The following is a 15,530-nucleotide window of genomic DNA, read 5'->3' on the forward strand; positions in this document are numbered from 1 at the left end:
CATGAGCTTATTCCCTTACTCTTCATTTGGAAACTATAGGAAGTGGGGAAGGATCCTAGTATTTATTTATTTTAAAATTTTAATTTTTGTATAGGTGATACATAGTTTTACGTATATGTAAAAAGCAACAAGGGGATAATTCTCCTAATCCTGTCCCTCTCTAGCAGGTGCTTACCTTACTTCCTCCTGTCTCCCATGGGAGAGTTTAATTTCTTATACTCCCTCCTAGAATTCCTTTGGCATATATAATTAAATACAAATGTGTAGTCTTATTTTCAAAAGCCTTTAAAGAACATTCTTAATTGTTATATTCATTCTGTTTCCACTGTAAGTTTTAATTTTGTATTTGTAGAAACACTAAATGGTGATACACAAAGTAATCTAACTTCTGTCAGGAAACTAAGAGGAATTGAACATCAGAGAAATAATTCTGTGAAATAACTTTATTGATGCTGTTTATCTTTCAGTCTGTTTAGGAATAAAGATTGTTAAGACAAATATATTAAACTATTTAGAAACACTTGACTTAATAGAAGTGTCTTAAGGTAAATTCTCTTGCGAGAGTATTAGTTAGAAGTCTAGAATTTTGCCTCAGAAGGTGTACTTCAGAGTAGTGAGCGATACCTTAGGCCCGGAGAGACAGGTGCCCTCGGAGCACGCTGTCTCATTGGAACCCAGCTCCCTCTAGAGACTTAGAGTTTCCAGGTGTAGTAGTTTACATTTCAGAGCATTATTTGTTCTTAGGATTTATTTCTGAAAGTTAACACTTCATGTTGCTAGGAGTCCATATTTTGCTCTTAAAATTAAAAACTCTCTTGTGGCACTTTGATGAGATTTTCTCTGAAACGCCTGAAGGACTGTGTTAACGTTAACCAGGTGTCCTACACATCTTGGTTCCTGGACGCCTTCAACTATGCCATCTTAAAGAAGATTGACGTGCTCAACCTCAGCATCGGCGGCCCCGACTTCATGGACCATCCCTTCGTCGACAAGGTTGGTCTTGTCACTGCACAGAAGGACGTTGCATTTGATGATGGCTCCTGCTTTTTCGCATGCCCCAGCTTTTGAGTGCTTCATCTTTAGTGTGCCAGTGGTTTGTCATCCATGAGGTAACTGCTTTGTGAGGACAAGTGGGTGATGACGTGAGCTTTAGTGACTTGCATTGGAAGTAGTACATGGTGCTTTGTTGATTCCTTCTCAACTAAACACATGTCCTGTTTTCTGAACTTCCCTAGAAAGCCGGTATCTGCTCTATGCGCTGTACAGGCCTACATCCTGGTTTTTATCTAAATATACTGGCTGCCAAACACATTCTTGTCAGTAAGCGTCTAGTGTTACATTTTCACGGGGAATCTTTCTCTTTTTTTAGGACTTTTTCACAGTTGTGGTTATTTTTTGACAGTTATATGTTGATTGTTTAAAAGTGGTGTACTTTCACAAATAAATGCTTGCTAATTTTGTAGGTGTGGGAATTAACGGCTAACAACGTAATCATGGTTTCTGCGATTGGCAATGATGGGCCTCTTTATGGGTAAGTATGCCTAATGGGGAAGGACTTAGAAGCGTTTTTTTGTTTTCCTGAAATAACTGAAAAACTTGTGTATTTCTTTATTTATCTATACCTGTTTATATCTGTCTAAAGCTTTGCATATTGAAATTTTCAGCATGCCAAAAAATAGACTATAATGAACCTCAGGTCCTCACTACTGGCTTCAGCAGTTGTCAACTCAAGGACAATCTTGTTTCTGTTTAATTTTTATTTTATTATTTTAATTTGCTATAAATAGAGTGCAATTAGAATGCCTAAAGTTTTTATTCTACTTTTTCTTTTCAAAATCAGAGAAGTAAATCTATTAGAAATAAATGGATTCTGCAGTATTTAATAAGACCCACTCAGTACGAAGCATGGTGTGAAGAGGTAGATAAGATGAGGATTCTGCCTCTTTAGGAAACACAAGGTACAAGCACAACGAAACTAACACGAAAAGAAGCATCGTAACAGACACAGATGGTGCTTTCGGAATTGATGAGAGGAATTAGATGGGAGAATCAGAGAGAACAGTGTCATGGAAACGTTCCTTTGTGTTGTGCTGTCACAGTGAACTGAAGCAGCCCAAGATATGAAACATTAGTCACCGAATACCAGGCAGTAAACACTGGTTAGAGATCTGTTTTCTTTCTACCTGCAGCTCCGATTTTTATTCTCTAGGTACCATATGTAAATAATCTCTTGTGTTAAAATGCTTTTACTATAGGGTATTTGTTACCCTCCTTTATTGGGTACCCAGGATGTATGCAGTTTGGTGCTGTGACAAAGGGTTTGAGATCACCACAAAGGAAAAAGAAAATATAGTCTGCCCTCAGTGCACCATAACCCAGCAGATGGAGAGACAAATGTATGTGTTCCCTCCCACGTGTGTGTGTCTCTGTGGTGCACATGTTAAGGATGTGTACTTGTGCCTTCAGAAACACACTAACTACGTCTCATGGTGACATCCTTCAGAGTGCATGCTGGGGAGAGCAAGCCACCTTGAAGACTGGCTGAGCTTACTTAAAGGGTCTAGGGCATAGGGTTAGACTGAATATATGAAATTAATGTTTTTTTAGGTCAAAAACCATGCATATTGGCAGTCTTGGTTCCAACCTAATTGTTGTTCAGTCAGTGATTCTATCTCTGTCAGGAGTCCAAGGTCCCAGATTTTTCTGTGTCGTTAGTAATATACATTGCGACTCATAGGTGACATAAACATTCTGACTATAGCTCTACCATGAAAAACACCAGTTACAAAATAATCTCATCACATTTTCTTGTTTTCCCTTTCAAATATTTCTCCTGTTTGCCATTTCTCCCATTTCTGATGTCCCCACTCAAGGCCAAGCCCTGGTCAGTTGAGTCACTAGGTTATCAGTCCATTTCCTAGCTTGTTCTGCTTAAGTCTTTCCCACCCAGCTCTTCCTGCATGGGCGATGTGGGGTTGTGGGATTGCCCTGGTGTGGAGCCAGATGACTCCAGCCTGCCCCTTGCAGGCTATGGGACCTTCACTCTTTGAGGCTCAGACTCCTCACCTGTCACAGGCGGGCATGAGACCCACCCTGGTTAGTGATTTTGAAGATGAAATTAGACAACAGAGGGAAAGGCTTATGAATAATGAGCCTCTATAAGTAGTGGCCTTCTTTTTCCTTCCCTTTTTTCTGTGTTTTAATTAAAACACATGTTCTAGCAGTTTTCTCATTCCAGAATCTGCAGTGGATCATTATCATCAAATCAAATCCAGATTTTTCTTCTTGGTTCTCAAAATTCTCACTATTCTAGCCTGGAGTCGGCATACTTTTTCTGTAAGGGATCAGATAGTAAATACTTTTAGGCTTCACCGACCATATGGTGTTACAACTGCTCAGCTGCCCCTGTGGTGTGAAGGCTGCCCTGGAGTGTGTGAACGAATGGGCCTGGCTGTGTTCCAGTAAAACTTCATTTATAAAAACAGGTGGTGGGCCTGTTGCGACCACTGGAGACCATAGTTCCCCGACTGTAGCATGCAGCTGTTGGCTTAGCTTTATTTTCCACTTCTGCATGCACATCTTCCTCAGATCTGCTCTCCTCTTGGATCTCCCTGTGGAAACCATGTTTATCCTGGTCTCCATCACCTGTTACTGCTAGTGTCCCTCCTAGCTTGCCTTTCTTCTGTTTGCACCTCTTGACACCAGCTCTTCCATGTGCTGTTCTGACTGCTTTGCCACACACTAGTTGCTCTTCTGAAATCCTGTGACTTCTCTGGGAAGTCACACTCAATGGCTTCTAATCAAAGTGTTGTTCGTTTTCAGTGTATTAGAAGAGAACCTTGGAGAGGAGGGCCTTGTGTCAGACTCATTGGGTCAGCTCATATAGCTATACAGAGATCTGGTATCTGCCAGCTGCTTTGTGCTGGCAATGGCATGTAACCATCGAGGCATAGCTTGCACTGTTCTGGCTTACTGCTTGGGCATCAGGTAGGACTGGTCAGATGACCATAATGTGCCCAAAAAGCTGGAGTCACATCGCAGGCATTGAGCTGCCAGCCACTCTGGATATAATGCTTGAATCCTCAGATACCCCTTGCTGTGAGCTATGTCAGGGTCCTGCATCCTTGACACTTAGACTTCATGGTGCAAGGAGTTTACAGCTGTAGCTTCCCCCTTTTCAGCACCAACAAAATTTTTTTGATGCTTTCTCTTATATTTTATGGGTTTAAAGCATACTAGGTATTATAGAGATTGACAGAAAGAGGGAGGGTGGGAAGGTGGTTTTTTTGTGTGTGTCAATTACAATAGGAAGTTTTAGCAGTGACTTCTGTACTAATCTCTGCTTCTTGATCTCATAGAAACGTATAAATTTTTAGCATCAGCTTGTAAAATATCACCGTTGGTGTTTGTGAACAGCCACCTAGTAGCATGTCAATGGCCAGTGAGCTAAGAAGGCAGTGCCAAGGTTCTCAGTGTGGTTTAAAATAGTTGGTTATAGTCAGGTTCTCTATAGTCTTGCTAGTAATATCACGTAAGCCACTTGAAATCAGTTTTGGTTACCGAATTATCAAAGAGTTCATTTTTGTTGGTAGTGGAGCTATAATAAAGCTCAGAAATGCATTTTCATTAGTGGTGGTTGTATACTTTCAGATAGATCAGCTGCTTCTCGATTCATATCTTGATTTTATAATTTAAACATTTTAGTTGTTATTTCACTGTAATTTCCTTGCAGATCTAGTACTCTTTAGGTATGGAAGAGAATTACATGGTTTTATTCTTTGCATCCGTGTCTTCCTTCCAAGGAGTTCAAGATTACACAGTGATGATAGTCACTTCCACAGTTGCCTGTGAGGAAGGTGGAACACCCTACAAAAGATCAGTTGAAAACTTTAACTTCCTGACCATGGCAGTTGCAGATGTGTGACTCAATTCCTTCCCAGAGAAATGCTGAATCTAGTCGAGGAGGCAAAATAAATACATTTGAACAGTTTGAAAATGATGTGAGAATGTATAAGTTTGTGATGAATTGTCATAGTGTTAAGTCTTGTGAAGTTCACAGAAGGTGGGTAGGTATTCCTGTAAGCCTGGATGTAGTGAGGGAAAAAGTGAGTCTTGGGCCAAAGTATGGGAAGTTGACAGGGAGGGGAAGTAAGAAAGGGCGTTCCAGGTGCAAGGAAATGATTTGAGCCCAGCATGAAGATGGCAGTGAGTATGGCCTTTCACAGGACAGCTCTGAGGAGCAGCAGTCCATCTCAGCTGCACATGTTTTGTCGCAGAAGAACCTAATATAGTCTTTGATTTTTCTGGGAGTATTTGCCCTTATTTGAATTATCTATTTAAAATTATTTCTCTCCTCTTTTGTTTTTGTGCCTCAATTTAGCACTCTGAATAACCCTGCTGATCAAATGGATGTGATTGGAGTAGGTGGCATTGATTTTGAGGATAACATCGCCCGCTTCTCTTCACGGGGAATGACTACCTGGGTAGGCTTTTCTTCATTAGTTGAATGTGCCTAAAGGAACCATTTGTCTGAGAGCCTGGGGGTGTACTTATGAGTGTACAGATAACAAAGCAGCTTGTAAGCCTGACCCTCATTTGCGCAGATGGCATAGCCAGGGCTGTGGGTACTTGTCCGGCCATGAAGACGAGAGATCTGGCCCCACTGACATCTGCTACGTCACTGGAGTGCCAGGCAAGGGCTGGTTCTGAGTGGTATTTCCCAGTTCTTTTTAACTTATTTCTGAACGACTCACTCCTTAAGTCAGTTAGATTCATGACCGCTTGTCTTAACTAGTAGGAAGATGAGCACTTTCCTTGGTGCTAGGTGAGATGATTTTTTGGGCCTTAAGAAACGAGAAACCAGTGAGAAAAATTTACTATCAGCTCTGCTAACACAGAAATAATTGTGTTTAGCTGGACAAAATTGAAATAACCCAGGAAGTTAAATAACTCAGCTACTTGGAGTTTAATTATGCAGCTCATTCATCCTCCTCTACTCATTACAACAGAGTTGGATTCAAAGTTAAGTGCTCTGTCAGGTAGCACTGGGCACTCTTGCCTGCCCCTTGCGGTCGTCTGGGTCAGATCACCTCTTGGGTGCTCTTACTCAAGGATGTCGAGCTTAGAGGTCTTGGGAAGTCCCAGAAAAGAGCCACAGCCTCCTAAGGACATTGTGGCCTTGTCTGTAGTGGCGCCACTTTATGGGATAGCCTTCTACCTTCACACTGTCACCTCTCCTGGTGCCCTCTTCATTCAGCTCCACTGTGGTTCCATGCCTCAGGCACTCAGACACCTCCTACTGCAATGATGTTCATTGAATTGTCGCCACAGTCTGGTGGACCCCACCCTGAAAAAGTCATTCCCGGGGATGTGTTTCATATCAGTTCATTTACGCTCCCTCAGCACTTTCTTTGTACTGCTAAATACTTGGAAACGATGCCTTTACCACTTGATGTCTGTCTAGATCTCTCAAATGCTTTCATGGAATTATAATGCAGTGCTATGTCCTTGGTTTTTTGTCATGGCCTTGTTTTTTTAATGGTATTTTGAGAAATGTTCCTGAATCATTACAGAGCTGCAGATGAAGGTATCCTTACTCAGTGTCCCACATAGATGGATATATAGCCTCACTTCCAGGAAATTTCTGAGTACTCAGTTAAAATCTTATCTCAAGTCGCTCATCATTTACATTTATCTGAATGGTTTCTTCTTTATTCTCTGGTGACAGATTGAAATCTTCAGTTATGTACTTTTTTCCTTGTAAAGAAAATGTTTCTTTTTTTCCCTAACTTTTAATTTTCTGATTTTTCTAAAATATTTCTAATTTTTAAATTATCTAGATATGTCAGTTTGCTGTTTCTAGTCTTGCATGTTAGCAAAATTGTAAATATTTACTTTTTAATTTCCTTATGTCATTACTAGTACACTGGTTATTATAAAACATGTCAAAAATAATTTCATTTTCTGCATTATAATTTAAGCTTATTTTCTGTACTGCAGTGAATTTCAGACTAAAACCAGTAATTTATTGAAGTTACACTATATTTAAGTAACCCATATTTCCGTTCTGGTTTTATTCACTGATAATCCAATATAACTGTGTGCCAGTGTGTGTGCCTTGGTGGAAACCAACCTGCTTTTATTCATAGGAGCTACCAGGAGGCTATGGCCGTGTGAAACCTGATATTGTCACCTACGGTGCTGGAGTGAGGGGCTCTGGTGTGAAAGGGGGATGCCGGGCCCTCTCGGGGACCAGTGTGGCTTCTCCAGTGGTCGCCGGCGCTGTCACCTTGCTAGTAAGGTGAGTGTTGCTCAGCAGAGAGAAGGTGGTGCCAGCAGACCAGGAGCTGAGTCTTGCTTTTCAACAACTGTGTTTAGAGTTCAGGAGCACATCATGCAACCTTGCTTCGTCTCTGTTTATCTTTACAAAAGAGGTCGGAGTCCATTCTTTGATAGAGGATGCTTGTGAGAGTTGATTCTTGTGTGTACGTGGGTACCCACAATATAGCACTATGTGAGGAAAAATACCTATTTCTTTATGTTTGAAGTCTGGTTTTCTTATGGGGGTCTTTTAAGACTTTTTTTTTTAGAGCAGTTTTAGGGTCACAGCAAAATTGAGAGGAAAGTACAAAGATTCCCCCATGTCCCTTGTACCCCCATTTTGTTTGTTTTTATACCATTTTTGGTGCTACAGCTTGTACTTGTTATATCCAAGCAAGTGTGTATATCAGGCATGGAACAGAAAGTAAGGTATTTCCTTGCCATAGCCTTCATTTCCTTGGGAATTCACTTTTTAACATTTTCTTTTAGCTAAGGAGCTGTCAAACCAGGCAATCAGCTCTCCTTTATGATAGACAAGTTTCTCTTTGTAATTTACTTACTCTTTTTGTCTTGTCGAATCCCATCTACAATTGAAATGGAGCTTAGTGGTCAACCTTTAATTTTGCTGTTAATGAAGCTGTAAGAAAGTTTTCAGATATATTCGACTGGAATCGATGCTTATGTGCTCTTAGTCAGATGGGCCATGTGCCTTACTCCCAAAATTATAAAAAGATGTCTTTGGAGCTAACACTTACTTTGTAGTTTAACACCCCTCAAAAAAAAAAAAAAAAAAACAAACCCCAAAACACTTCAGTTTGTTGTACTAACATAAAACTGCATATTTCAAAGTTATACTCTGTTATATTTTAAAATTAAAATAGGCAAATGATAGTAAATGTTTTTATATTTAAAAATCTCTTTAAAATCAAGTAAATTTATGTTGATTTTAACTTCTAATGCCAGAGGCATCTTTTATTAATAGTCTTTTATAAAGCTAGATATTTTCTTGTTTCGTTCTTTTTCCATCCTTCCCTTATAGTTCAGAGCCAAATTCTTAAAATTGTTGACATTGCTCCGAGTAATATTCTCTTTGGAGACTAACCATGTGCCTGTTAGAAACATTGTCTTTCTGTTCCACTTGTTTTCTTCACCCCCACCTTACATACAGTGAAAAAGAGGGAAGGGAATGCAGACTGTGGAGTTACCTGACTCACTTAGGCTTCTGTATTTGCCGGGAGGAGAGAATTCAGCCAGGGCTCTTGTTTCCATTCTTGTTGATTGTGAAACAAAAAATTCTGGCTCACGTCTCCCATTTGCCGTGATTGTTAGCAGGGATGAGATTTCAGGCTCTACCGTTGAGCGCATCGTAACTGCCTTCTCATGTGTAGGGAAGTGAGGAGGGTGTGCTTTCCATTTTCAGTAGCATCTCTAAGTATAGATATTTTCAGTGTCAAGGAAACCTTTCACTTCCTTCATCTCCCTGCAACAGATAAAAATGCCACTGTGATAGTTCAGAAATATTTTTATGGCCAGACAAATAGCTCATAATAGATACTGACCACAAAGAAGTGCTTCCTTGGCTTCTAGCCTCCCAGTGCTCAGTAAGGAACCAGAACCTAACCTTTGGTCTTGCTTGATCATCAGGAATCGGGGAAGACTGTGGACCTGTAGCTGAACTTTTAGCAGTTCTTTTTTTGTCATTGAGAATCAGTCCCACTTTATGTCCTCTTACTTCTCCCTATGTTAGATTTCCCATCTAGACCTTTTAGAAAAACCTGCCTACACTTTAAGAACAACTGCTATTATGGTGAAATATTTAGGATCTTAGGAGGTTTTTTTGTTTACTATATTTTTTTCTCCCGAATTTAGAGATTAAAATTTACTTGTGTTTATAACGCATAGATATACAAGAATGAATGTTTTAATGCTAGCATTTTTAAGCAGTTGATAGTGCCTAGGTTTCGCTCAGTTCCTAGCAAGTAGAGATGAGCATTCAGGTTTGTCCAAATGTATTCTGATGATGAAACTCTCAAGGTAGCCTCAGATCTGCATGGTTTTATCAGGCTTTATCCACCAGGGTGATGCATCACACACAGGACTCCAAAACAAAAAAGGCAAGTTTTCGTTTTGGAGATGGTGGACTTCACTTAGATGCTGTACCTCTTTCCCAGCCTGCATTGACTTCACTCTCCAGGACCCGTCTGCCTTCCTTACCTTTTCCCAGCTAAGTCATGTCTCAGCTTATCTCCTTCCTCCTGCCTTCCCGTGAGAAGCCTGTACCTCTTACCTATTCTTGCCTCTGGAAATCATAGTTACTGGAAAAATGTTTTTCTGATCACTTTAGTATAAACAGGCACTAGCCTCATGAGCAAGTATTCTCACAAGCCATGTGGAAGGCTAATAACTCTTCAGTCCTGAGGCAGGTGCGGAAATGAGAACACATTCATTCTCATCTCGCATGGTCCCTACCAAAAAAAGTGTTTTGTTAGACAAAACAATATTGGAGGTCACATGTTCACATTTGCAGGTTAGGAATAATCTGATTTTTATTCTTTTATGAGAAAATGAACAAATGCATGCTTCCCTCCCCAATCTCTCCCAGCACAGTCCAGAAACGTGAACTAGTGAATCCAGCCAGTATGAAGCAGGCCCTGATTGCATCAGCCCGAAGGCTTCCTGGTGTCAATATGTTTGAGCAAGGCCATGGCAAGCTGGATCTACTCAGAGCCTATCAGATCCTCAACAGCTACAAACCACAGGCAAGGTCAGTATGCTTTCCTTTTGAGTAGGCTTTTCACTGGGTTCTGTACAAAATAGTAGCCTCTGAATAGGAACCAATCACTGACTACGTAACACTCAGGGATCCCGGGGAGAGCTTTATGCTGTAGCTTCTACTACGGTGCCAGCTGGTATTCTGTTATTTTTAATATGAGTGGTTTAAAATAATGATTTTCTGTTTTCTTTTTACTTTTTAAAACTTTCTTCTGAAATAACCTTAGGTTTACAGAAATTTGCAAAAATTGCATAGAGAGTTCTCATGTACCCTTAACTTAGCTTCCTCTAATGCCAACATCTTAGGTGACCATAATTCAACTATTAAAACTAACAGATGAATACTGATATTATACTATAATTAATCTGTAGATTTTATTCAGTTTGCCAGTTTTCCCCTGGCATTCTTTGTCTAGTCCAGAATCCAGGCCCCACATTGCATTTAGTTGTCTGTCTTCTTGGTCTCCTCCAGCTTTTGACAGTTCATCTGTCTTGTCGCTCATGATTCTGAGTCCTTTGGGAGTGCTGGGTACTTATTTGTAGACTGTCTCTGGATGTGGATTTATCCGATGCTTTCTCATGATTAGTTTAAGGTTATGTATTTTGGAGAAGAAGCTTTTTCATTTTTTATATTGAAATGAGTTTAAATTTACAACAGGGTTCCAAAAATAGTACATGGGGATCCATAAATCCTTCACCCAGCTTTCCGTAATGTTAACTTCTCCCATAACCGTAGTACAAATCTCAGAGCCTGGAAATAAATTAACATGGATATATGCCCATTGAATAATCTATAAACTGTATTCAGATTTCACCCACTGTCCCACTCCTGTCCTTTTCCTGGCCTAGGAGCCAGTCCAGCATCCCACATTGTATTTAGTTGTCACATCTCCTTGATCTACAATCAGGGACACTTCACCAGTTTTCTTCCTCTTATTACTGATGGAATTTATTTGCATCATTCAATTTAGGTGATGTGCCCAGGCCCTCCAAGAATCAGACTCCAGGATTGGATTAGGCGTCCAAAAGATCTGTTGTGGGAGGGGACCCTATGAAGGAAAAAGAGAAGGAGGCAGTAATAGTCTTAGGACTACCATGCTGACCTGATGCCTATGAAAAGGGATAGAGGAAGGAGGTTTGCGGAGCAAGACCGTTGGACTGCAGCACAGGTCTAAAAATGTTTCTGCTAATGGGGAATCCTTGAACCAAAGTTGTCTATTAGGGGAGCCTGTGTCCCCCAGGGATGAGCCTGCCCTAGGAACACATGGTGGAGGGACTGGAGGAGCAGCAGCTGGAGGTGTCCAGAGCTATGCTTTTGTGGTGGGAGATCTGAGCAGCATGGCTTATGGTGCCTACCTTAGGTGGCGTCTGCTGGGTTTCTTTATTGCAGTTTCCGTTTGTCTCTTGTGACTACTAAGTATCACTTGTGGGGATGCACTTTGAAATGATCTTGCTTCTTAATATACTTTCACTAATTTTAGCATCCATTGATGGTTCTTGCCTACAGTAATTATTACTATAGAGATTGCCCCATGGTGATTTTCTGTTTCTCTCATTCTTTCTACATATATTAATTGAAGTCTGCTATAAGGAAGAGCTGTCCCTTCTCTCCCACTTATTTATTTATTCAGTTATTTGTATCAGTATGGACACATGGGTATTTATTTGACGCTGGGTTATAATCCAATCATATCATTTTCTTACTGTTACTCACATTGTCCCGGACTTGGCTATTGGGAGCTCCTTCTAGTTGGCTCCTGTCTTTTCAGCATGCCTTCATTTTTTGCGAACTTTCTTACTTCTTGGCAGCACAGCATTTCCATGCCCCAGCCTTGGTGTCAGTTCTTTGTCCCAGCACCCTGAGTCTTTTATTTAGAAATCAAGACCTGGGCACTAGGTGTGCTCCTGGCAGCTAGGTGTGCTCAGAGTTTTTTCTAGGCCTTTTTAGCAGACAGAGCTAGGAAATGTCTGTATGTGTACACACACACACGCGTGCACACGTGCACACACACTCTACCTATTTCTCTGTGTGTCCATCTGTAGATATACTAAAAACATGAGTTCATCTGTCTCCTGGTCACACCTAACACCTCAGCTCTCGGTCTAGTCTTCTCTCTCCTTATTTGTAACTCTTCTCCAACAGTGAGAAACCTGGCTCTCATCCACAATATGTTTGCTTATTTGTTCAGTCCTAGCATATGCATATTGAGTAGTTTTAGAATTGCTAACCTGTGCCCTTGCAAAAAACAAATTTATCAGCTAGAGTACAATATTTATGTATACTTCTTTTTAGCTTTACAGAGTATAGTCATATTATTTTCCAAAGTTACTTAGGTTAAATCTTTTCTTTTTCCACTCCATTGGTGTGGTTTTGCTATTTAGTTTTAATATAATTGAATTCACTTGTTAGTGTTTAGGTCTCTTTTTAGATTCCTCCCACCTCCTGGTTGATTTCAACTAGGTATGTGTTGGGTATGTGAAGCATAACCATGGCCCTAAAGTCATAACTGCACACAAAAGTATGCCTGGAGAAGTGTCACTTCTCTCATCCTTCTGTCCCCATTCCCACTCCCCATTCTTTCCTATCCCCACCTACCCCTGTAGGTAACAATCTCATTAGTTGTTGGTTTATCTTTCTTTTATTTCTTTTTGCACAAATGAGCAGATACATATATATTTTCTTATATCCCTTTTCTTACACAAAGGATAGGATTACTACAAATATTCTTTTGTACTTTGCTTTTTTCACTTAACAGTATCCTAGAAATCGCCCTATATCAATTCATAGAGATCTTTTTATGTCTGTATAGTGTGGATGTACCATTGTTTATTCCACCACTTATCTATATTTTGGCATTTGTATTGTTTCCACTGTTTTGCGGTTATAAACTGTTGCTATGAATAATCTTGTGCCTAGTATTTTAGTTTTGTTGGAGATGTGTCTTCAGGAAAAATTCCTAGAAGTGGTATTGCTAGGTCAAAGTTAAGAGCATAGGAGCTTTGTTAGGTACCAGTCCATTCCCTTCCAGAAGGGTTGTGTCCGTTTGCATTCCACGGTGCTGTGTGAGAGGGCCTGCCTCCCCAGAGCCTCACCAGCAGAATGTTCTGTCATGCGATTACTTTCTGCCACTCTGAGAGATGAGACATGGTCTCTCAGTATTGTTGTAATTTGCATTTTTCCAGTTATGAGTGAGTTTGAACACTTTGTATATGGTCAGAGGCCATTTTTACACCTTTCTTGGGAAGTGTCCGTTCATTTCTTTTTCTTTTTTCTCTGAATTTTATTTGTCCCTCAGTTGTTAAGAGTCATATATATATATATCTAAAGGTTAGTAACCCTTTGCTGGTGATATATGTTGCAGATATTTTTCTCTGTTAGTTTTTTGATTTTTTGTGAAGTGTTTTTTGCTATGCAGTTTTCTTTAAACAGCCAACTTTGTTATTAGTCTTTTGTTGTTGCTCTTGGAATTTGAGTCACAGAAAGCCTTTCTCTCTATTAGGTAAAAGAGAAATTCACCTAGGTTTCCTTTTAATACTTGTTTCCTTTCCTTTTATTTCCTTTTATTTACTTGAGACTCCCTGATCCATTTGGGGTTTATTCTTGTGGGTGGTGTGAGGTATGGATCTAATTTTATCTTTTGCCAAATGACAAACCTATTTGTCATTCCTGCATCTATTAAAAAGTCTGTCTTTGCCCCAGTGATTTGAGATTTCGTGATTTGAGACTCTTGCGTCCAAAGCATTCACTGCAGCTGGTTGCCTCATCGTTTTCTGCCAGCCACAACCACCAAAGTTCTAAACTCGCAGAAGGAAGGAGATGTTCCCCACACATTCTGTTGTCTGTACAGTCTAGGCAGCCCGGCCCAGTGGTCTTCTCAGCATAGGAAGCACTTCAAAGCCAGGTTCCCAGATGCCAGCTGAGGGCAGCCCTGCAAGCAGGCCCATCTGAGGCTCAGGTCCATCCACTTTGTTGACTCTTTTTGTATAGTTGTGTCACTTCAGTGTCGTTTTCTAACGCACTCTGCTCTAACGCTATATTCTTTGTTTCAGTTTGAGCCCCAGCTACATAGATCTGACTGAGTGTCCCTACATGTGGCCCTACTGCTCCCAGCCCATCTACTATGGAGGAATGCCGACAATCGTCAATGTCACGATCCTCAATGGCATGGGCGTCACAGGAAGAATTGTAGACAAGGTGAAACTGCACTGTGGCTTGTGGTGAACTTAGACCTGGCCCAGACCTTTTTGCCTTAGCTCTTTCTCCTGAAGTTAAAACAGGAAAAGTTCTCCTGTCCAGGGTGCTGGGGTATTGGAAGCAGTCATTTGTTTTCTCCTAAGTCCTCTACACATTTGCTCTTTTTTTACTTTGTCATCTAGAGTTTAACTCCTGAGTTGACTAATTACAATTGATTCTTTATCCTTATTATTTCCCACCTATAATTAAAGGCCCACTTATAATTATCCTATTTTTTAATGCGCATTTATGGGCCTTAGGGTTTAGAAGGCATGGTCTTTTTGAATTTTGTTTCTATAATATTTTTATACTTCATAAACATTATCACAACAATAAAAGGTACGGAAAGAAAACAGAAAGATCACTTCTATCCTGAGCACACATTATTGCCACTGTTTTTTAAATATTTTTTTCCAGCCCTTATCTGAAATACATATTTTTTATTAAATTTGTGTGGTAGGCAAAAATTTAGCCCTTTTTTTTTCAGTTCTCACTTTGTCGTAAACATTTAAAAATGTAACCGTATACATAGCACCAATGTACTTTTTAAGGGTTGTTTAATAATACGTAGAACTATCAAGTCATAATTTGCTTACTGTTTCCATAATTTGCTTACAAATAGGTGATTTTCAAATAGAAATATTTCATAGAATAGCTTTGTATATATATATGTAGTTTTGTTCTGAATTATTTCCTTGGCATAAACTCCCTTGATTGGAATCCTGAATCAAAGGGCCTAGACATTATTATGGCTCTTGGTACATACTACAGAGTTCTTTCAGAGAAGAGTTAGGCCATCTCACACTGCTGCTGCTGGTATACGCAGGGGCAGTGTTTCTACCATGCCTGTTCTAGGTGGTACATCTTTTTCTTAATTCCATGAGGTTTTTAAAAAACGAGGTAAAATTTACATACTGTAAAATTTACCCTTTTAAATTTACCCTTTTAAAACTGCTTAAACTACCCTTTTAAGTAGTTTTTAGTGTATTCATGGGTAGTGATGCAACCATCACCACTGCATACTTCTGGAACATTTTCATCCCCTCCAAAAGAAATAGCTATTAACAGTCACTCTTCATCCTCCTTCCCCCTCCTCCCCCCTGCCGCAGCCCCTGGCAACTACTAACATACTTTCTGTCTCTCTGGGTTAATCTATTCTGGATAGTTCATATAAATGGAATCCTGCAACATGTGGTCTTTTGTG

At 40.1% G+C, this 15,530-nt stretch overlaps 1 protein-coding gene across 2 annotated transcripts in view; it reads left to right on the top strand.

The window, feature by feature from the left end:
* Nucleotides 1-15,530, top strand: part of MBTPS1 (membrane bound transcription factor peptidase, site 1) — a 49,965-nt gene that overhangs the window by 17,375 nt on the left and 17,060 nt on the right. For both annotated transcript variants that reach the window (XM_011385402.2, XM_023526123.1), the window contains exons 7-12: nt 877-993; nt 1,464-1,531; nt 5,381-5,483; nt 7,149-7,300; nt 9,923-10,084; nt 14,143-14,287. In XM_011385402.2, the coding sequence (XP_011383704.1) occupies nt 877-993; nt 1,464-1,531; nt 5,381-5,483; nt 7,149-7,300; nt 9,923-10,084; nt 14,143-14,287 (747 nt within the window). The remainder of the gene's footprint in view (nt 1-876; nt 994-1,463; nt 1,532-5,380; nt 5,484-7,148; nt 7,301-9,922; nt 10,085-14,142; nt 14,288-15,530) is intronic.

This window comes from Pteropus vampyrus, unplaced genomic scaffold, assembly GCF_000151845.1.
Source record: "Pteropus vampyrus isolate Shadow unplaced genomic scaffold, Pvam_2.0 Scaffold711, whole genome shotgun sequence".
Taxonomy (NCBI): Eukaryota; Metazoa; Chordata; class Mammalia; order Chiroptera; family Pteropodidae; genus Pteropus; species Pteropus vampyrus.